We start from the raw sequence: 21,794 nt of genomic DNA on the forward strand, positions 1-21,794 counted from the left end.
TGCCCCAGTCTGAGCCCCTCTCTTAACTCTCAGGGTGAGGAGTTAGGGAGATCAATATTCAGTCCTCCGGGAGACAGATCATAGGAAAGGGAGATGCTGGTACCAGGTTCAGGGGACAGAGCCAGCTCCCCCCCCCGCAAAAAGAGAGGGGGGGTGAGACACTAAGTCAGAAAGAAAGACAGAAATAGAAGGGGGGGGACTCAGAGAAGGAGAGAGCGAGCACTACTCAGTGACACTTAAACACAACCAAGCAGAGTCCCAGAGGCTGAATATGTACGGATCACGGAGGTGTCCCCTACCCACTCCAACGTAGCAGAACACCCTTCTGGCTCCCCCAAAACCGCCCAGCTCCGCCCCACTCTGCCGGGATCTGGTTCAATTCCGCAGCCCTGCCGCCTCCGCCTGGGGCTTGAGCCAGCTTGTACCCCGGTGGCACTCGCGGGTCCCCTCAGAGAGGACGCCAGCCCAGCAAATGCAATCATAAAAGCCAGAGCTATGCGGGGCGCAAGGCTCCTTGTGCCTCGGGATACAGCTGGGGACCCCCCAAGAGATCACATCCCCCAGAGAAGAAATCCCTGCCTCTACCCAGGATCCTGTCACTTTGGGGCTGTGGGGGTCCCTTCCCCAGGAGCTGCGGCGCGGGCTACGGGCACCACGCCCCCCCTCCGGAGCGCCCCCCAGCCCGAGTGGCCACTCACGATTTTTTCCGAGGAGCCCGCGCGGGACACTGTGCTGTTGAGTCCCACGAGTGAGGGCAGCGTCTGCGACATCCAGTTAGTGACCATGGCCATGGTGCTCAGCACCGCCCCGATCTTGAGCAGCGGCACCGACATCGCGCCCCCCGCCTCATGCCCCGCGCCAGCACCCCAAAAAGCAGGTGTTCTGTCCCTTTCGCTCGGCACTCAAGCTGTCGCTCACCCGCCCCACTGGGGTTGGGGGTAGTGGCGGACCGCGACGGCGGGGTGGCCAGGTCCAAGGGGGCGGTGGCCGGCGGGATGGGGATGGGGTGACACTGGGGACGCGGCTGCGGCTCTGCGCGCCTCGCGGGCTCGGCTTTATAAGGCGCCGGCTCGGCCACCCCCTCCCGCGCCACCGCCGGGCACTTCCAGCCGCCGTGACGTCACGGCTCCGGCCCGGGGAGCCAGCGGGGCTGGGGGGGACTAGGGGGTGCACCCGCCCGGCCCCCCACCTCCCCGCAGAGCCTCCGGCGGACCTTCCCCCACCCGCAGAAGTGGGGACATCCCCTCCGGTGACACCCTCGCCCCTCCCCCGCCGCCGCGGCATCCCCGGCCCCGCCCCCCAGCCACATCCCCCCCCCCGTCCTCGCTCTAGTCCCCTCCGTACCCCTAGTGGCGATCCCCGGGCTCCCCCGCAAGCTACACCGCCTCCCCAGCCCCTGCGTTTCAGCAGGAAGGACCCCACCCCACGCCTCCCGCCCCGAGCCGACAGGGGGTGGAAGTCGGGTGTCTCCACCCACCTGCCCGGTCGGGTGCGGGGCCGGGTCCGGAGCCCGCGACGCCGCAGAGTGCGGTGCGGACCGATTTCGGTGCCCTCCCGACAGCAGGGACTCCTTCCTCCCGCTTCCCCAGTCCCAGACCATCCTGAAGGGGGGCCCCCTGGGGGCTCGGGACCTGGGAGGCCCAGGGTGCCGGGGACAGACTGGAGAGCGGGTCACCCGGGCGGTGGGAGGGTTTCCCTGCGCACCCGAGGGCGGCGGGCCACTCGGGACCGCCGCCGACCCGGACGGTTCTTTTCGCAGTCAAGTCCCAACGCAGGCTTTGACTCACGACTTGAACTCGGGGTGGAGGTGGGGAACTCGGGCACTGGGTGTCCTCCTGCACCCAGGGACCTGCTCTGGGATGGTCCCCTAGTGCGGGAGGTCGGGAAGCGCAGCGGGCGGCAGGGTGGGGCGAGCCGCGTCCGCGCGGTCGCCCTTCTCCGGTTTTGCACTCACGCCCCCTCCTGGCGTCCCCGCTTCACCTCCCGCCGTCGCCGCCGTCGCCCTCGGCCGGCGGCGGCCGCCGTCTGGAGGCGGCGATGACTCAGGCCTTTACCGCGCCGGCCGGCAGCAGAGCTGGAAGCGCCCAACCTCAGGGTGCTGGGGGGGGTCCTGAACTGTCTGGACCCCACCAGAAGCAGGTTCTGCCCTTGCGTGGCCTCCAGCGAGGGCTGCTCCGGTCTGTTTTCCTCATCCGAAAAGTGGTTCTGGGGACCTGTGAAAGGCTGGAGGTGGCCTGCGGCTGAACTACTGACCAAAGCCCGTGGGCCCTGCTTTGGGGAGACACACAAGGACTTGAGGAAGGGCTGCGGATGTGGCTCAGTGGCAGGGGCTTGCCTAACATGTCTGAAGCCCAGGACTCCAGCCACCAAAAAAGAGGGTGGGGGGAGCGATGGCTCAGTGAGTAAAGTGCTTGCCACAGAGTCTGGCAACCTGAGTTGGATCTCTAAGATCCACGTGGAGGAAGGCAACAGACTGCCCCAAAGGGTCTTTTGACCTCCACACAGCCACCCATCCCATCCCGTTAGCACATTAAATGAGTGTAAAGAGACATTTAAGTGGCATAAGACATAAATGAAGAAAATGAAATACAAATAGGTATCAAAAGGAAGGGGTGGAGTTGTGTGTGTGTGGCAGCCAGAGGTATACATGGAATGTCTTCCTCAGTGCCTCTCTGCCTCGTTTAATTAATTAATTATTCTTTAAACTTAGTCTTTTATTTAATTAGTTTTCAGACATAGACTCACCGTGTAGCCCTGACTGGCTTGGAACTCACAGAGCTCCCACTGTGTCAAATGCTGGGACTTTAGTCATGAGTCACCACACCGGGAAGGTCTCTCACTGAAGTTGAAGCTCCCTGATTGGGCTAAGGGGGCCAGTCTGGGAGCTGCAGAACCCTTCCGGTCTCAGCCTCCCCGGCAGCCCAGCGCAGGCACACCACACCGGACTTCTGATTGGGTGTTGGGGATCTGAACTTATTCTTGGATGGCAAGTATTCTACTGACTCCCCCGGCCCACAGGAACACCTTTAAACACGGTGACTAGGGAAGGTAACAGTCAAGCCACACCAGAAGGTCGAGGGAGCCATTTCAGTACCAGGAGATTTTCAAATGGTGGGAAACAGCCGTGAGAAGGACCTGGGGCAGGCGGAGACAACTTGGGCAGGCATGAGCCGTTTAGTGAAAAGGGGAGCATCCTGAGGTCACTAGGCTGCAGTGGACCTCCTGGCTTAGAGAATGAATGACACACTCTGACCTCCTCACCTTAAGTACCAGGAAATAGGTCTAGTTTACTCAGCCAGGCTGTGAAGACAGAGATCACTCACAAAACACGCCTTTTCTCCCTCCTCCATGCTTCCCAAGCTCCACTTACTAAAGATATCAATAGCCTTCCTGGGCTGGCAAGACTCTCCAGTGGAAAAAGACACTTGCTACCAAGCCTGAAATCCTGAGTTTGATCAACAGGGCCCAGATGGTGGAGGAGAAAGTGACTCGTTCAAATTGTACCTGACCTCCACACGCTTGCCATAGCCCACAAAAAAATTAATGCACTTTAATAACCTTCCAGTCTCCACACTCATTCCCGTCTCGAAACACCTTATTTCCTCCTTCTGTCCCCGTGTCTCTGCCTTCTCCATTCCCAAATTTATAGATCTTTCCACCCTCCCCAACTCCCTGTTTCTGTGTATTTACTTGGCCTTTTCCGGTGTCAGACCTTTGCATCTGCTGTCCTTGATAGCTGACAACATTTTTCTGCAGAAATCCCAGTGGCCTGTTCGTGTCGTTCACCATGGTGGGGGTGAGCAACGTGCCTATCCTCCATTTCCTAGGACGGCCTCCCTGTCAGGCCCAAGCCTTGGGAAGGAGCAGGCAGAGGCTGGGGCGTGGGCGGGGAGGGAGAAGTGGGGTTATGTCTTCCCTTTCTGCTTGGAGTAGGGCGGGCTTTTCTTCTTTTTCTTTTTTGAAATTTCTAACTACAGTTACTTGTTTGTCTGTGGATGCGGTGGGACACAGAAGTCAGGGGAAGCTTTCGGGGGTTTGTTCTCTTGTTTACCACATGAGTCCTAGTGTGTGTGGAGACCAGAAGGGGGCATCGGCTGCTCTGCATGACTCTCCGTCTATTCCTTTGAGGTACGGCCTCTGCCTGAACCTGGGGCTCAAGTTTGGCTAACTGGAAGCCAGAAAGCTCCATGTTCCATCAGACGGTGGTGGCGCACGCCTTTAATCCCAGCACTCTGGAGGTAGAGGCAGGCGGATCTCTGTGAGTTCGAGATCAGCCCGGTCTACACAGTGAGTTCCAGGACAGCCTCCAAAACAATACAGAGAAACCCTGTATCGAAAAACAAAAAACCACCAAAACCCCAAACAAAACAAAAGCCCTAAGTCCTTCTGCTTCTATGCCCCTCAGAGGTACAGTCTCTGTGGGACTCTGTGTGACTTGTCACACGAGTGCTGGGTTCCTAGCACCATCCTCTTTGTTGTTCAGCAAAACCATCTCAGGGCCCGTGCGGGAGGGGTGATTCTTACAGAGGATACCCCTTCTCACATCAGAGCTGCTCTCTCTTCACACACCCTTCTGCTGGGACATGTTGCACGTTTCCTGAGTGTCCCATCAGAATGTCCAGTCACTGCTTCCACCCAAGAGAACACCCGTACCAAACTCTGTCCCACTAGGACACCTAATGTGGCTTGCTTGCCTGATTTGACCCTGAGTGACTGGGGCATCACTTCTGTGTGCATGCACGTGTGTTTAAATGTGGGGGAGCGTACCTGGTGGGGATACACCTGCCCACATGTATGCACCGCAAGTCAACATCAAGTGTCTTCTCCCATCACTCTCCATTTTGTTTACTGAGTTAGGGTCTCTCAGTCACACCAGGGACTTGCAGTCTGCTAGTCTAGACACCCAGCCAGTAACTTGTCCCTGCCTCCCTCCCAGATGTTTGGGCCGTCTGTCTGTCTAGTATTGAAATGGACTCTAGGCATCGCAACACAAGTCCTCATGCTCAATGTGTCAAGCTGTTTCCCCAACCCTGAATATCATTTTTGTTTTATTTATTTTTAATTTTATTACTTTATTATTGTAATTTATTTGTAGTTGTGTTTGCTTGTTTTCTGTGCTGGGGATGGAACTTGGGGCTTCCTAAATGCTAAGCACATACTGTGTCTCAGATTCATACCTCTGCCTCCAATGTGGCCTGAATCTGCCTGAAGAAACTTCCCTGACCACCCCCTCTGATGTCAGAGCTCTTAGCACCATCTGCCTTTACCTTGTCCAAGTATTTCTTTAGCCACCGTTTTTCTTCAAGTCCAAAGTTTCTCACATGCTAGGCAAACACCCTACCACTGAGCTACATCTTCAGCCCCCATCCTCTCTGGTTTAGACAGGGTCTAAGATAGCCCAGGCTGGCCTGTGTGGCCAAGGGTAACCTTGAACTCCTGCTTCCACCTCTGGGAGCCGGAATGGCAGGTCTGTGTCACCAGTAACAAAATGATCTTAACTGATTGACTAAGTGTATCTCTGACCAAGGCTTATTTGTGGTCTGAATCTCCACCCAGAGTTCACACCTCCACATCTACCTGTTTCTCAGACCCCCTGCCTGTGTATTTCATGAGACAAACAACTCATGCTATCCACTACAATGGTCTCCATTAAAATCATTAGAGGGGGGCTGGAGAGCTGGCTCGGCAGAGCACTGGCTGCTCTTCCAGAAGACCTAGGTTCAGTTCCAGCATCCAAAGCCCTGTTCTGGACTCCTGGGGTTCCTGCACATATGTAGTATGTATACTTCTGCACAATCAGACACACACACATAAGAATGAATACTTTTAAAAAGAGTATCTGAGAGTCTGGGGAGATGGCTCAGTCCATAAGGTGTTTGCCACATGAGGTCCTGAGTTCAGATCCCCAGAACCCACGCAAAAACCTACTGTGGTGGCCCATGTGTGTAATCTCTGCCCTGGGGCTGGGGTACAGAGACAGAAAGACCCTGGGGGGCTCACTCTCCAGGCCGCCCGGCTGGATCAGTGAGTTTCCAGTTTAGTGAGAGACTCTGTCTCAAAAACTAGTAATGAAATAAAGAAGTGATTGAGGAAGACACCCAAAATCACCCTGGGCCCCCACATACATGTGTATTCATGCACACTGGTGTGCACATGCAGGCACACACACAAAGAGTACCAGGGCTGGGCTGTCTCTTGGTGAAGTGCATCCCTGCTTGCATGAAGCCCAGCGTTCCATGCTCAGCACTGCATAAAACAGGTATAGAGCATACCTATAATCCCAGAGCTTGGGGGATAGAGACAAGAGGATCAGAGTTCAAGACCAGGGCTGGAGAGATGGCTCAGAGGTTAAGAGCACTGGCTGCTCTTCCAGAGGTCCTGAATTCAATTCCAGCACCCATGTGGCAGCTCACAACTGTCTGTAACTCCAGTTCCAAGGGATCTGGCACCTTCACACCAATGCACATAAAATAAATAAATTAAATAATTTTTTTAAAAAGGAGGAAAAAAAGAGTTAAAGACCAGCCTCAGCTATACTGTGCAGCCCCATAGTGAATTGGAGATTCTGACTTAAAAGACAGTATTAAGCATATGGAGGATCCCATATCTGGTACCCTAAGTCTGCTACCAGGAATATAAAGTTTTGCCACTGCTTGAGCTACAGCTTAGTAACTTCTGAGAAAGCTAAGCAGGAGTTTATCAAAAAGCCCAGGGGTCCATCTACCCCAGAGTAACCAAAGGGTGAGTTCAAAGACACACATGTGACATTCCTAGCCGTGGGTTTTCTTTTTTTTTTTTTTTTCTTTTTTTTTGGTTTTTCGAGACAGGGTTTCTCTGTATTGTTTTGGAGGCTGTCGGTCCAGCCTGGCCTCGAACTCACAGAGATCCGCCTGCCTCTGCCTCCCGAGTGCTGGGATTAAAGGCGTGCGCCACCACCGCCCGCCTTAGCTGTGGGTTTTCTACTCATGAATAAAGCAGCTGTCCATTACCTAATGAGTGCACAATCAGACCGGGACACTCATCTAACAGACTCTCAACCCACAGAGGAGGAGCTACCGAAGCCTTGAACAACAGAGGTGTTTTTCTAGGGGAAAAAAAAGCCAGAGAGAAAGATCCCCGGAGTTTATGATCCCATTTATATAAAATGTCCAGAGAAAGGCGAATCAGTAGAGGCAGGGAGGGTAGACTAGGAATTGTCAGGGCAGTGGGACCGGAGGGGAAGTGAGGGGTGCGAGGGGCAGGAAGCAGGGCTGTCCTGACGGACGGACGGGGCCGCTGGATGGGGCCGCTCCTCAAGTAGGCAGGCCATGTTAGGGTATGTAACTCATGAAACAGCTTTATTTGTATTTTATTTTTTGGACAGAGCCTCATAACCCAGACTGGCCTTGAAATCACTCTGCAGCCAAGGAAGGTTGACCTAGAACTCCTAATCTTCTGCCTCTACCCCTTAAACTGGGAATAACAGGCCTGCACACCACGCCCTGACTTATTCAGTGCTGGGGGTGGAACCCAGGGCTTTGTGCTGCTAAGTGAGCGCCCTAGGACTGAGCTATATCCCAGCCTGATTTTAGAGGGTTTCACTGTGAAGTTTTGCCCCTCCTGGAGCTCATTACTGGCTTTGAACTTGCAACAAACCTGCCTCTACATCTGAGTGCTAGAATGAAGCCTCATGCCTGCCATAAAACTTAACAAGTATTCCTGCCTTACACACCAGGATGGCTGACCTCCCTTGTCAACTTGACTACACCTGGAATTAACCGAAATGCAAGAGGCCGGGTACACCTGTGACAGATTATTTTTTTTCTTAATTCACTTTAAATCCAGATCTTTTGAGGTGGTAAGATTCACCTTTAACCTGGGCTACACGTACTGGCGGCAGCCTCTAAAAAGGACATGAAAAAGGAAGCTCTTTGCCTGCTGGCCCTCACTCTCACTAGCAAGTCCATTTCTTCACTAGAATTAGATCCTACTTTGGGATTCCAGCATACACTGAAGACTGGCTGAGACATCCAGCCTCCCAGGTTGAAGAGCGACTGGATTCTTGTACTTTCCATTGGTAGGCAGCCATCATTGGACTAGCTGGACCACAGCCTGGGAGCTACTACAGCAAATCTCCAATATTTCTAAATAAATAAACGAATATATAATACACATATATATTTTTTGTTCCTCTAGAGAACCCTAACACCTAACACACACACACACACACACACACACACACCTCAGAACTCTGGCTTCACCCCACACCCTAGGCTCAGCCCTGACAGACCCACAGAAGCTAGAGCTATGGCCCAAGCCTCTCTCCTCCCTTCACAGCACCAAAGACAGCTCTTACGAGTATGCATGTTCATGTATGTACGTTTGCGAGTGCGGGTGCACGTGAGCACATGTGCACTTGCTGAAGTAGGTAGGCCAGGTATCTTCCTCTATGGGTGCCCAACTAATGGGGTGTTTTGTTTTGTTTTGTTTTTAGACAGGGTTTCTCTGTGCAGCCCTGGCTGTCCTGGACCTCACTCTGTAGACAAGGCTGGCCCTGAACTCAAAGATCTGCCTGCCCCTGCCTCCCAAGTGCTGGGATTAAAGGCATGCACCACCACTGCTGGGCTCCACTTGTGATTTGACAGAGGGTTCCTCACTGAATGTAGAGCTCATCAATCTGGCTGTGCCAGCTGCCGGAGACCCCATGGATTCCCCTACCTCTGCATCCCCAGGATACGGTGCCCACAGTGGCACCAGGCTTTTTATGTGTCTTCTCAGATTCCAAACTCAAGTCCTCATGCTTGCGTGACAAGCATGTTACCTACTGACCTATCTCCTCCCCCCACCCCTCTTTGGAGACAGGGTCTCACCATGGTGAGGCCAGACTCTCTATGTAGAGCAGGCTGCCCTTGAATTCATAGGGATCTGACTGCCTCTGCCTCCTGAGTACTGGAACTAAAGGCATGCACTACTACACACAGCAATAACTTCCATTTTAAATATGAGTTAACAGGGTTGGAGTTCAGTGGTAGAGTGCTTTCCCAGCACACACGAGGCTCTATGCTCAATACCCAGAACAGCAAATTAAATAAACAAGAAAAGATGAGGGAGCAGAAGCAGAGGTGTGGAGAGACTTCCCCAAGTCACCCAGCACTCAGCTTCACGTCTATACGGAGCTGACTCCTCTGGACTGTTCACGGTGGAGAAGGGTGGAAGTGGACCTCTACCTCACCTACGTGCAAAAACCAGTCCTCTGGGATCTGAGAAGACAGATTAGTGCACAAGTATGAGGACCAGAGCTGGATCCCCAAAACCCACATAAAAACAACAACAACAAAAACATTGCTGGTCATACTCAGTGCTGAATCCCACCAACCTGCCAGGCAAGAGATGGCCACTGGTGCAATAGTGGATGATGGTTATGGGAGAAACCAACCTTATCTGTTGTATTGGAGGCCTACTCCACAGAAGGGAACTCCTGCTGGTTGTGTAAACCCTGTCAGAGGCACATGGCTCGAGAGGTCATTGTCCCTACGGTGCAACCTACCACTGTTGTTTTGCTGAATGGGCAAGTTGTCAAACTGCCTCCTAGGTATCTCCCTTCTACCCACAGGTCATTGCTGCTCTCAACCGTATCCAGAGAAGCATCTCTCTGAAGTGTGCAATGGGTAATGCAGAGACTCAGAACTGTGCAAAGTGTTGGCATAGTGACTGGAGCGCTCAGCACTAAATGGGACATCTATAACAAACCACCCCTACACCCAAGGCTCAGGGATCATCACAGGACAGGAGGCACAATGACTGTGGAAGCCAGAGGATGCGGAGGATGCTGGGATATGCTGGCACCTGGACATGGCATGGCCATCTCATTCATGAACTCACTATAGATATGGTTACCTACACCAGACCCAAACTAGGTCAACAGGAAGCACTGCCCCGTGTCTAGTGGCTTAAAAAATATGGAAGAACATAAAGTGGAAAGGAAAAGTGTTGGGGGTTTTGGGGGAGAGTGGGACAGGGGAGGTGGGAGTGAGCATGAACAAGACATGTTACACACATGTACAAAATGGACAGAGAATGAATAAAAGATCATTTTTAAAGAAGAAAAAGCTAAGCATTGCTGGTGCCCACCTATATCCCAAGCAGGAGCATTCCTGCAGCTCACTAACCAGCCAGGCTAGGCTACACAGTGAACTCCAGGTCAGTGAGAGACTGTCTCAAGAAAATGAAGTGGCTCATTCCTAAGGGATGACACTCAAGGTTGACTTCTGTTGGGGTGTGTGGTGTTGCGTGTGCTGGTTGAAGAAAGAGGTCACTCTGAGATGAAATTTTAAGGCCTGTGTAGCAGCAGGAAGGTCTAGGCTCTGATGAACTGAACCCTGAACAGCCGTACCAAGGCGTATTAATTGATTGTTATACAAAGTTGTTTTGGGGTAAAGTATTTCCTCATACCAAGACCCCATCTGATCTACGTGCCCTCGTGACTTCAGTCCCTTACTGTGTATCATTTGCAATACACAGTAACCCAAGAGTCGCAGGTGTGCCAGAGGCGTCTTGTGACCAAAGTCATGCAAAGGCTGTAATGCCCATTCAGAAAATCAATTCTAGAAATCACAGAAAACAATCACTGTTTTCCATAAAGATTCTTTACTGTTTTCCACAATGACTCCTCAATGTCAAACTACTATAAAACAACTGTTCACTCTAATACTTACCCTAGATACAGTGAAAACTATTCATTCTAATGTCTACCCAAATACAATGAGAACTGTTCATTCCAATGTCTACCCCAGATACAGCGACTCTGCAGAATTGAGGGCCTCTACACAAATGTGCATATACACCCCACACATGTGCATACACACTAACACACACACACACACACACACACACACACACACACACACACACAATCAACCAGTTCTGGATGGGTTATCCATCTAACGGTAAAGTTCTGGAATAAAGCCCTGAAGTGTTATCTTCATTCCCACGGGTAGGGTATGATGATCAGTTCTGATTTTAAACTTGGTACAGTCTAGTTCACCTGGGAAGTAAATCTCAGTGAGGGGCTGTCTTGGTCAGGCTGGCAGGTTGGGAAGTCTGTAGGAAAACCCAGTCCACTGAAGGCAGAGCCATTCCCTAGAGCGAAGGAAGCCAGCGGAGCACTAGATTAGATGCCTCACTATGTCCCTAACTGTAGGTTGGGGGCAATAAGCTCCTAGAACTCAGTCACACTGCCTTCCCTGGTGTCATGGGCCATACCCTGAAGCTGTGAGGGAAAACAGACGCTTTCTCCCCTGAGTACTTTGTCACATCAGTTCAATAGACAGCAGACAGTGGAAAAGCCACAATTTTCTCAAACATACAGTGGCTCAGGTCTGTAGTTTCGGCTGTTTGGGAGGCTGAGTCAGGGAGATCAAGAATGAAAACCTGTCCCCAAATAAAAAGTAAAAGGGGGTACTGGGGATTGGAGCATTCCAGCATGAAGCTCTGGGATCATTCCCCAGCACCACACAGACCCGGTGTGGTGGTTCACACCTGCCGTCCCAACACCTGGAATCCAAAGGATGTAAAACAGCTGAGTCTGACTGGCAGGAGGGTTAATTTGTGTACCTGCCAGAAGCTTTATTTGATGTGTGCCACAGTGGGGATGTGGGGTCAGAGGTCAGCTGATAGCAGCCGCTCTCTTCCTCTTTTTCTCTCTCTATTTTTTTTTAAGATAGGGTCTCTCGGGGGCTGGAGAGATGGCTCAGGGGTTAAGAGCACTTCCAGAGGTCCTGAGTTAAATTCCCAGCGCCCACATGTTGGCTAACAACCATCTGTAATGAGATCTGGTGCCCTCTTCTGACCTGCACTGTAACATGATAAATAAATAAATCTTAAAAAAAGATAGGGTCTCTCTATGTATCCCTGACTGTTGTGGAACTCACTTTGTAGACCAGGCTGGCCTTCAGCTCACAAGATAACCTGCCTCTGCCTCCTGAGCACTGGGATTGTGCACCACTATGCCTGGACTTGCCATAATTTTCTTCAGCACTGGAAAACTTCAGCAGGATTTCCTATATAACCTAACAGCCCCACTTCTGGTCATATACAGCAGATTGTCTCAATTGATGGAGTCTCTTAATTATTTAGTTACTCACTTTTTTTAAAACAGTCTCTCCCTTTAAAAAAGATTTTATTTATTTATTATGAATATAGTATTTTGTCTGCATGTTTATCTACAGGCCAGAAGAGGGCATTAGATCTCATTAAAAATGGTTGTGAGTCACCATGCGGTTACTGGGACTTGAACTCAGGACCTCTGGAAGAGCAGTCAGTGATCTTAACCTTTGAGTCATCTCTCCAGTCCTATTAATTTATTTTTGAGGCAGGGTTTCTCTGTGTAGCAGCCCTAGCTATCCTGGAACTTGCTCTATAGCCTTGAACTCACAGGGAACTGCCTGCCTCTGCCTCCAGAGTGCTGGGATTAAAGGCACAAACGTGTGTGTGTGTGTGTGTGTGTGTGTGTGTGTGTCTGTCTGTCTGTCTGTCTGTCTGTCTGTCTGTCTGTCTGTCTGCATATGAATATGTGCACCTGTGGATGCAATGTCCACAGGGGCCAGAAGGAGGTGTCAGAGCTGTAATTATGTGAGCTGTCCCACATGGATGCTGGAAACCAAACTGAACCCTCTGAAAGAGGAACAAACACTCTTAACTGCTGAGCCATCTCTCAGTCCCATGAGTCCCAGACTCCCCATGGGAAAATTCATCTACTCCTTAGGACTTATTCATAGCTCCAAGGCCAACTTGTAGCAGCCTTTGTATTCACAATATTGAGTAAGAGGATGTGTGAGTTTCCAGCAGGGATTAAACCAGGTTGTCCTAGGATTTCTAATTTCATACTAGAAATGATTAACTTTTGTTGTACTTAGAATCAAGTTTTGACACTTCTGTGCTTTTTGTTAGTTGCGTTTTTTTAAAAAATTACTAATTTATTATGTATACAGTGTTCTGCCTGCATGTATGCCTACAGGCCAGAAGAGGACACCAGATCTCATTACAGATGGTTGTGAGTCACCATGTGGTTGCTGGGAATTGAACTCAGGACCTCTGGAAGAGTAGCCTTTTTAAAAACATTGATTCATATAGCCTGGGACAGCCTCAAACTTGCTATACAGCCAAATATGACTTTGAACTCCTCATCTTCCTGTTTCCAACTTCCCAGTGCTGACATCACAGGAGTGCTACATCATACGGCTTCTGTGGTGCTGGGTTCAGAATGCAGGGCTTTATTTATGCTAGACCAGCGCTCCACCAACTGAGCCGTCTCCGAAACCCAAGATGAGTTCTGATTGTTTTGATTTTGAGAGACAGGGTCTTGTTATGGCCTTGAACTCACAATGCTCATTATGATAATTTATCCTTGTGTGTGTTTGTGTGTGAGTGTGCATGTGAGTGTGTGTGTGTGGCTTATTTATTTTATGTGTGGCTGTTTTGCATGAATATATGTTTTCTGTTCACCTCATGAGAGCCTGGTGCCTGTGGAAGTAGAAAAGGGCATCAGTTTCTCTGGAACTGTAGTTGCGGGTGGTTTTTAGCTGCCACGTGGGTGCTGGGAAGCAAACCTGGGTTCTATGGAGGAGCAGCCAGTGTTCTTGGGCACCGAGTCACCTCTCCAGCCCCGTGACTGCTTGCTAACAATACATTCTGAAATCCTTAACTGAGAATTCAAGGTCTTTCTAGTCAGATCACAGTCACCCTTTGCACACTCACCTCTGACGCCACCTCTAGTAGGTACCGTCCATACTCAAGCTGAACTCCCATCCCAGAGCCTGTGTCCTCCAGACCATGTCAGATTGGAAAATCCTCTACTATACACAATATGCTGCGTACAGGCTCTGAGCATGTCCCCAGCCCCTCCACGGGGGATTCTGGGCATGGGCTCTACAGCTGAGCCATGCCCCAAGCCTTTTTCTACTATATCTTCAAACAGAAGTTTGATAAGTTGCCCACACCAGCCCTCGACTTCTGCCAGAGGGCTAAGATGACAGGTGTGTACCCCACGCCCAGCTTGCATCTGTCTCTTTGACTTGTAGACTGCCAGACACTCCACAGCAAGCTGTGTCTTCAGTGACTTACTCCAGAATGACCAGAGAACCAAGGAAAAGAAAGCGCCCATCTCTTGGCGTATTTACTGTGTTTCTCTTGAGGATAACTAGAACTCTTTAGGCTTCAGGGATAAGGAGTTGTATGACCTCAACTGACATTAATTTTGGATTTCTTTTTTTTGTGCAGTGATATTTTATAGTTCTGTCTTCAAAGAAGGACTGAGCACCCAACAGTACAAATCATCGTAAAGGGGCTGGCAAGATGGCTTAGCAGAATAAGATGATTGCTGCCAAGACTGATAACCTGAGTTCTATCTCCAGTAGGGACCACACGATGGAAAAAGAGAACCAACCCCTGCAAACTCCATGATCAGACACACCCACACGAAAACAAACAAATGCCATTTTTTAAAAAAGTAAACAAAATGGGAGCTAGAAAAATGGCTCATTGGGCAAAGTGTTTGCCAGACAAGCATGAGTTCAGATCCCCAGAGCCCCTGTAAATGTCAGGTGGGCGTGGACTGCTTGTAATCTCGTAAGGGGGAAGCCATCTTTAGAGCTGTATGGCCTGCTAGACTAACTCGGTCAGCATGCTCCAGGTTAGTGGAGAAGCGATGGAGTATAAAACAGAGAGTGACCTAGGAAGACCACAGACGCCAACCTCTGGTCATCATGTGCACACGCAGCCACACACATGCGAACACACACACACACACACACACACACACACGTGAGGTGAGGGGGAAGGGCCGGGCAGCGGAGACACCTGGGTTTGCTGGTGTTGAGGTGAACACGCTTTCCAGACACGCCCCATCAAGTGTGTCCGCACCTCCCTGCTGGCCCGAGGCATGGATGCATCGGGACTGGCTACCACCCTAGGCGCTGGTGTGGACTAACCGCAGGAGCACACGGAGTCACCCCCGAGTTCGCAGGCCGGCCAGCCCCTGCTTGGCAAGCTCCAGGCCAGCTAGAGACCCTCTCTCAAAAAACAGTGAGACCAGCGGGCGGTGGTGGCACACGCCTTTAATCCCAGCACTTGGGAGGCAGAGGCAGGCGGATCTCTGTGAGTTCGAGGCCGGGCTGGACTGATAGCCTCCAAAACAATACAGAGAAACCCTGTCTCGTAAAACAAAAAACAAAAAACAAAACAAAAAAAACCAGTGAGACCGGTGAGAAGGTTCAGAGACTAAAGCGGCTTGGACCAAAATGGTGAGGGAACTGACCCCCAGAAATAATCCTTTGACCTTCACATGCTCTGATTCCCACGGGGCACCAGCCAAGAACTCTACCCCGTATGCCCCACAAAATAAATGATTACCATTTAAAAACAGAAACAAAAACAATAGGAGTGCTTCTGAGGAGCCCCAGTTGAGATATTTCTGCTCTTTGTACACACACACACACACACACACACACACACACACACACACACACACACACAGGAAACTTCACATCCTGCACAAACCTCACTCCACCACTAGGTGTCGCCCCAGCTCCTTAGTCTGGGACCCAGGCCCAGGAGGCGTTTCCTGCAGTTTGTCCAGATTTCCTCTGGAATGTTAACACCTGGGAAAAATGAGCAAATTCAGCGTCCTTCCATGGGATTTCAGCCTCGGCTTGATATCTATGACCTCAGGCACCTCCGCTGGCATAGGGATCCTCACTTCTCCAGAGGTTTGCTTTCTGAAGTTCCAAGTCTATGTGAAATTCCAGAACTATGTGAAACATACATACATTGTATTGTTGTTTTGTGTTGTGACAGGGTCTCACTTTGTAATCTAGGCTGGCTCCAAATTAGTGTCAATCTCCTGCCTGTGTCTTCTAAGAGTTGGGACTATGGGTATGCACCACCACACCTATTTTATGTAATGCTAGGATGGAATCCAGGGCTTTGGACACTGAGATACACCCCAGCCTGATTTGGCTTTGTTTTTAGACAGAGGGTGGAAATCTCACATAGCCAACGCTGCCCTCAGACACGCTGTGTTATAAAGTAGAGGACGGCCTTGAACTCCTGATCCCCCGCCTCCATCTCCCAAGCGCTGGGGTTACAAGCCCTTGACGCCATCCCGTGTGTGATGCTTAGGCGAGCATCTTGTCAAACGGCTACACACCTCCAGCCCTCAAGCTTTCAATTGTAGTCTCTTCTTAGCAGGCGAGGAGACGTCTTCTGGGGCAGGGACCATCCCTTTGTGCAGGGTTTCTACTCTACATGTTACCCTCCCTCCAGTTACTCGGTAGCGCCCTCAGTTTTCAGACTGGCTGCGGAGGCACTGCAGTGTTTCATTTCATAATGGTCTCTCAAATGCACGATTTTAGACAGATGGTCAGGGAAGCCTTTTGGGGGGAGGGGGTTCAAGACAGGGTTTCTGTCCTGGAACTTGCTCTGTAGACCAGGCTGGCCTCAAACTCAGAGATCCACCTGCCTCTGTCTCCCAAGTGCTGGGATTAAAGGTGTGCACCACCAACGCCCAGCTCAGGCATCCTCCTTGGAAGAAGTGATTTATTAACCAGAAAGAAGGAGAGGGCATTGCATGGCTGTCCCTGGGGGACAGGACCCAGTTACACGGAAGGGACTGGAAAGAGCGAAGGCCCTGGGCACATGGTTGAATTAAACTAGTTGTTCCCATCCTGTGAGGACCCCAGAAAACATTGGCCCTAAGCTCAGATAGCACTAAGACAAAACTGGGGTGGGTGTGGGGTGCACACCTTTGCCCCAGCACTTGAGAGGTAGAGGAGGGCCAGGCGTGAAGGGCCATCCTTGGTTACATGGTGAGTCCCATCCTGGTTTACATGGAACTTTGTCTCAACAAAAACTGAACTATTTTAACGTACAACAACGCTAGGCTTCGGGGAGGATTTCTCAGGCATCAGGAAGAGGACGGCTCCCGAAGGGTTGGTGCTGTCAGGGTCCCTGGCAACTCTGAGCCACTCAAGAATCACGCACTTGGGCCAGAGTTGGCTCAATGGGCAAAGTTTGGTGGGAACCAGATTTTAGACTCCCAGTGCCACATAAATGACAAGAGACCTGGGCAGGCCTGGAACCGGGGAGGCGGAGACAGAGAAGGGCCACTTAGTCTCAGCGGTCGCCGGCCAAGGCATGAGCTCTGGGGCCAGCGAGAGACTGTCTCAAGAACTAAGTGGACGGATGTATGCCAGGAGCCCACAGAAAAGAGCTGGGCGGTGGTGGCACATGTCTTTAGTCCCAGCACTCGGGAGGCACAGGCAGGCGGATCTCTGTGAGTTCGAGGCCAGCGTGGTCTACAGAGCAAGTTCCAGGACAGCCAGGGTTAACAGAGAACCCCTGTCAGGGTTACTTTTATTTTTTAAATCATGTGTATGTACATGTGCATTTCTGGGGTCAGACAGTGGGTTGGATCCCCTTAGCTGGACTTAACTGGGGTCATGAGCTGCTCCATTTGGATGCTGGAAGTTGGGCTCCGGGCCTCTGCAAGAGCAGCACTCTGGTTGTTTTCTATTGTCACTCGGGAGAGCGAACCTTCAGTGGAGGGACTGGCCAGGTCAACTTGGCTGTGGCATGCCTGTGAGATGGTCTTGACTCACAGGAAGGCCTAGCCCAGTGTGAGCCGCCCCGTCTCTCCAGGCAGGTGGGCCTGGCTGTGTCAGAAAGGGGGCTGACTACAGCCAGGGAGTGAGGCAGGAAAGAGCACTCCTCCACAGGCCCTGTGTGACTGCCTGACTCCCCTCAGTGCTGGCCGGGGAGACCCCCTCTCCTCCTCCAGGTCGCTTTCCACTGGAGTGCCTACCACAGCACAGAAAGCAAAACAAACACCTCGCACCCCCACAGCTGAGCCTGTGTAATCTCCTGTGTGTGTGTGTGTGTGTGTGTGTGTGTGTGTGTGTGAGAGAGAGAGAGAGAGAGAGAGAGAGAGAGAGAGAGAGAGAGAGAGAGAGAGCGCAAAGGCTGGCCTTGAACTCACATGTAATGGAGAACGACCATGAATTTCGATTCCTGTTTCCCCTGTTTGCATAGGATTATATGTGGATGCAGCTCTTGGCACTGTTTTATACATTTTTGTAGTTTCATCTGTCTGCTGTGCCTGAAGGTCAGCTCCGGAGGGCAGGGCTTCACTGTTTAATCAAATCTGGTGATTGAATGGCTAAGGAAATGATTTCTAAGAAAGGGCTCCGTCGGGACTGGGGAGGGGTGTCTGGGACTAGATGGAGAAATAAGGACAAGGCCGCCTCCCTCGGAACCCCACCCCTCCCTCTTAGCTTGCCCTGCCCTCTCCTTCCTTCCTCTCCCCATGTTAACTACTGGCTATTTTTTAGCCATCACGTGGTGCCCCCTGGTGGCTACCTGGGGCACTGTATCCAGTAACTGATGCCCCTCCAGGCGGGACTCAAGATTTCCCCACTTCAGCCCCAACGTGCTCTGACATAACGCCCCGCCCTCGCTCTCTGAGTAGCTCCACCCCCAATCAGCCCCGCCCCGAGCCCCTCCCTCCAGCCTTGGGGTCTCTCAGCAAACTGGCCATGGAAACCTAAGGGAGACTCAATCACCCACAGAAACTAACTCACCCTCAGAAACTAACCCTCCTGGTTGATTTTTTTTCCAGCCATTTTTCAAGTGTATGTGGGTTTTTTCTTTTTGCCTTTTTCACACATGGTGCATCTCGTTTCTGAGTGCCTACTGTGTGCAAACTGCTGCCCCTTCCCCACCCTGAGTGTTTGTGCTGCCATGGGCCGACAGCAGGGACCCCTCAACCTCTTCTGTGGAAATCCTACGTGGACCCTAACCTCCTCTGCCAGCGCCCCGCAGCGGGGTGTACCTACCGTTCAACCCCCTCTTGTCGTAATCAGCAAAGGGAAGGTGACCAGACCCTGTGTTCCTACCTGGAAACCCCGCCTAGTCATGTCTCCCCAGGCAGCGCAGACCTGTGGGTGGACCACGTAGCAAACCGCAAGAGTGTAGGTTCAGGAGAGACTTGCGTCGCTTCACACCGTCTACACTGCTCCGGAGCTGTCGGGGCTCAAGCAAGTGACTTTGCTGTGCCTCAGTTTCCCTGCCTCTTAAATGAGGGTCACCCTGCCAGTATACCAACCACCAAGAAGACCCTTAGAGAGGACTGAGCCCCTCAGACCCTGCTCTTCGTGAGACAACCCTGAGCCCAGACTTTTTCCAGCCTTTGCTATTATGTTACTGTTTTATTGATACCAGCTTCCCCGGGCTCCCCCTCACCATGAGGTCTGGGGTATCCCACCCCCAAGATGGAGGAAGAATAAGATTTATCAACAGTAGAAGAAAGCTTGGACCCCCACGTTCTGTAAAGCTCTCCAAGCTTGCCCAAAAGATGGGGAACCACAGGGAGCCACCTGCTTCTACCAGACCAGGAATGGGGTACGCACAGAGCCGACACGCATGGGGCCTGGCAGTCTCGTTTGCACACACAGCCTGTCACCCTGCACACCCCGTTTAAGAGTGATGTATTCAACCAAAGGCACAGAGTGCCCTCACATGGCCACACACCTGACTGTCACTCTAGTTTTGGACAGCCCAGGCATCTGGGCACAGCCATGAGGACAACTGTCACACCGCGTTATTGGCATACAGCAGGAGCTGAACACAAGGAGATTCACAGATCCTCAAAGCCGGGTCACACAGCCAGTCACAGACCCACAACTCCTATCTATCATCACATGCCGGGCCACCCCGCCCCCACTGTCACTCACACACTCTCCCACACGTACATTCACCCTCTCCCAGTCACACCCCAATTCGCCCACATTTGGACACACACAAACTCCCCTGTGTCACACCCAGCCACAACACAAAGACACACGTTTCCCCAGCACCTGGGAGCAGCAAGTACCTGGAGCACACCCCTGTCAGTCATTCACACGTGAGTCCCGCCCCCTTCCTCACTACAGGGGTGCAGGTAATGGATGGGGGGATCTTTAGATGCTAAACCACCCTATAATGAGCAAGTGGCAGGTGGCACCCCAAAGCCCCCCTGAAGTTTCCCTCTCTAATCTCACAGCCAGAAGGTGGGATGTGAGCTGAGCTTCATCGAGGGGGTTGGAACCCCAAAAATAGGGTCTCCCCAATCTCCCCACCTTGAGGTCGCATTGGGAGTCCCCAGGGTTTCCCCAAACGAGGGTGGATGTTCCAACCCCTCCTTTGCTGCGAGCTTCCCCATCAGCCCCTGGCCATCCTGCAGCTTTTGGAAGGGGAGGCTGGTAGGACCCCAAAGCTCTTGTTCTCGGGACCCCTCCGAGACCGCGTCCCCTCCAGGGCTCCCCGGCGCCCGCACCTGCCCGCGGGGCCCCTACCTGTCCGGCGAGGCCTGGGCAGAGCAGCCACAGCAGCAGCGACAACCGCGGGACCGTGAGCGGCCACATGACGCGCCCCCCGCCCGACAGGCGCCTGGGTAATGGGGACCCGCCGCCAGGCGCGACCCCGCCCGCCCGCCCGGGCGACCCGAGCGCCTCCACCCCGCCTCGCCCGCGGCCGGGATTCCACCCCACCCCCGCCCCGCGCCCAGCCTTTGTCGCGGGCTCCGCCCCCAGCCCCGCCCCCAGCCCGGCTCCGGGCTACCGCCCCGCAGAGTGGGGCCCCTGCCAGCAGGTGGTGAGCTGACACGGGTGAGCCCGGGGAGCCAGGGACTAGACCCGGCAGCCCCCACTCACCATCCCCTTAAACCTAGATGTAAACTGTCAGGAGATGGGGGAGGGGGCTGTCACGTTCTTGTCAATTTCATCCTCCCAGGTTTTTCCCAAGAAGATAAGGCTGGAGGAGGGGTGGCCGGAAAAGGGGGAGACCTAGTAGGAAAAGAGATTCAATAATCAACATGGAAACTGAGGCATAGATTGGGAAATTACACGTTGGGGAAGGGGTGAATGTCAGGAAGGAAGGTGGGACAGAGGTGGGCACTGGGAACCATGGGTCGCAAAGCTGGCAGCGTGGTGCACACCTGTGACCTAGTGCTACAGAGGCAGAAGTGAGGAGATTGGAAGTCTGAGGCCAGCCTGGGCTAGATGGAGAGTCTCCATCCAGCCAAGGCTGCAGAGTAAGACCCTATTGGAAACACACACACACACAGCCCAGTCATGGTGGCACACACCCGCCATCCCAGCATTTGGGAGTTGGGAGGTAGAGGCAGGATCTGGAGTCAGAGGTCATCTGGGCATGGTGGCATACACCTTTAATGCCAGCACTAAGGGAGCTGAGGGGATCTCTGTGAGTTCAAGGCCCCAAGCAGTGGTTCTCAACCTTCCTAATGCTTTGACCCTTTGATACAGTTCCTCATGTTGTGATGACCCAACCATAAAATTATTTTTGTTGCACTCCATAGCTGTAATGTTATGTTACACTACTCTTCTGAATCGTAATGTAAATATCTGTGTTTTCTGGTGGTCTTAGGCTACCCCTGTGAAAGGCTTATTGGACACTGAAGCAGCCAATGGGAAGAGCGGTCGGTGACCTTCAACAAGGGGCATTCCATGTCCCCTCTCTCGGGCCGCCCATTTCCCACAGGCCCTCATGGTGGACTCGCCCTCCCCAAACAGCCCCACCTCCGGCCCGTTTTAACGGTGCAAGATGACAGGCTGGATTCTCAAGAGAATCAAAATATTAGCAAGGCCTTGTGCCTCATTTGCATATGAATAGCATCCCTGTCCCGCCCGCCTTCTTCTGGGAGACTCTGCAGTCTTTGTCTGCTTCCCAGTACTAGCCAGGAGTGTCCCCAGTCTCCTTCCCTTCCT

The 21,794-nt window shown here is 52.3% G+C and overlaps 1 protein-coding gene across 4 annotated transcripts in view; it reads right to left on the bottom strand.

Annotated features, from left to right (window-relative positions):
* Olfm2 (olfactomedin 2) overlaps positions 1-20,486 on the bottom strand; it is a 73,406-nt gene extending 52,920 nt beyond the window's left edge. Inside the window, exon 1 of one of the 4 annotated variants that reach the window (XM_040729784.1) lies at positions 20,364-20,486. In XM_040729784.1, the coding sequence (XP_040585718.1) occupies positions 20,364-20,432 (69 nt within the window). In that variant the 5' untranslated portion in view covers positions 20,433-20,486. Of the gene's footprint in view, positions 1-698; positions 1,064-1,477; positions 1,499-20,363 lie in introns of those variants that run through there. The other 3 variants (XM_040729783.1, XM_040729782.1, XM_005078570.4) reach the window with 3 other exon arrangements.
* Between the last annotated feature and the right edge of the window lie 1,308 nt (positions 20,487-21,794).

This window comes from Mesocricetus auratus, unplaced genomic scaffold (assembly GCF_017639785.1).
Source record: "Mesocricetus auratus isolate SY011 unplaced genomic scaffold, BCM_Maur_2.0 Super-Scaffold_100022, whole genome shotgun sequence".
Lineage (NCBI taxonomy): Eukaryota > Metazoa > Chordata > Mammalia > Rodentia > Cricetidae > Mesocricetus > Mesocricetus auratus.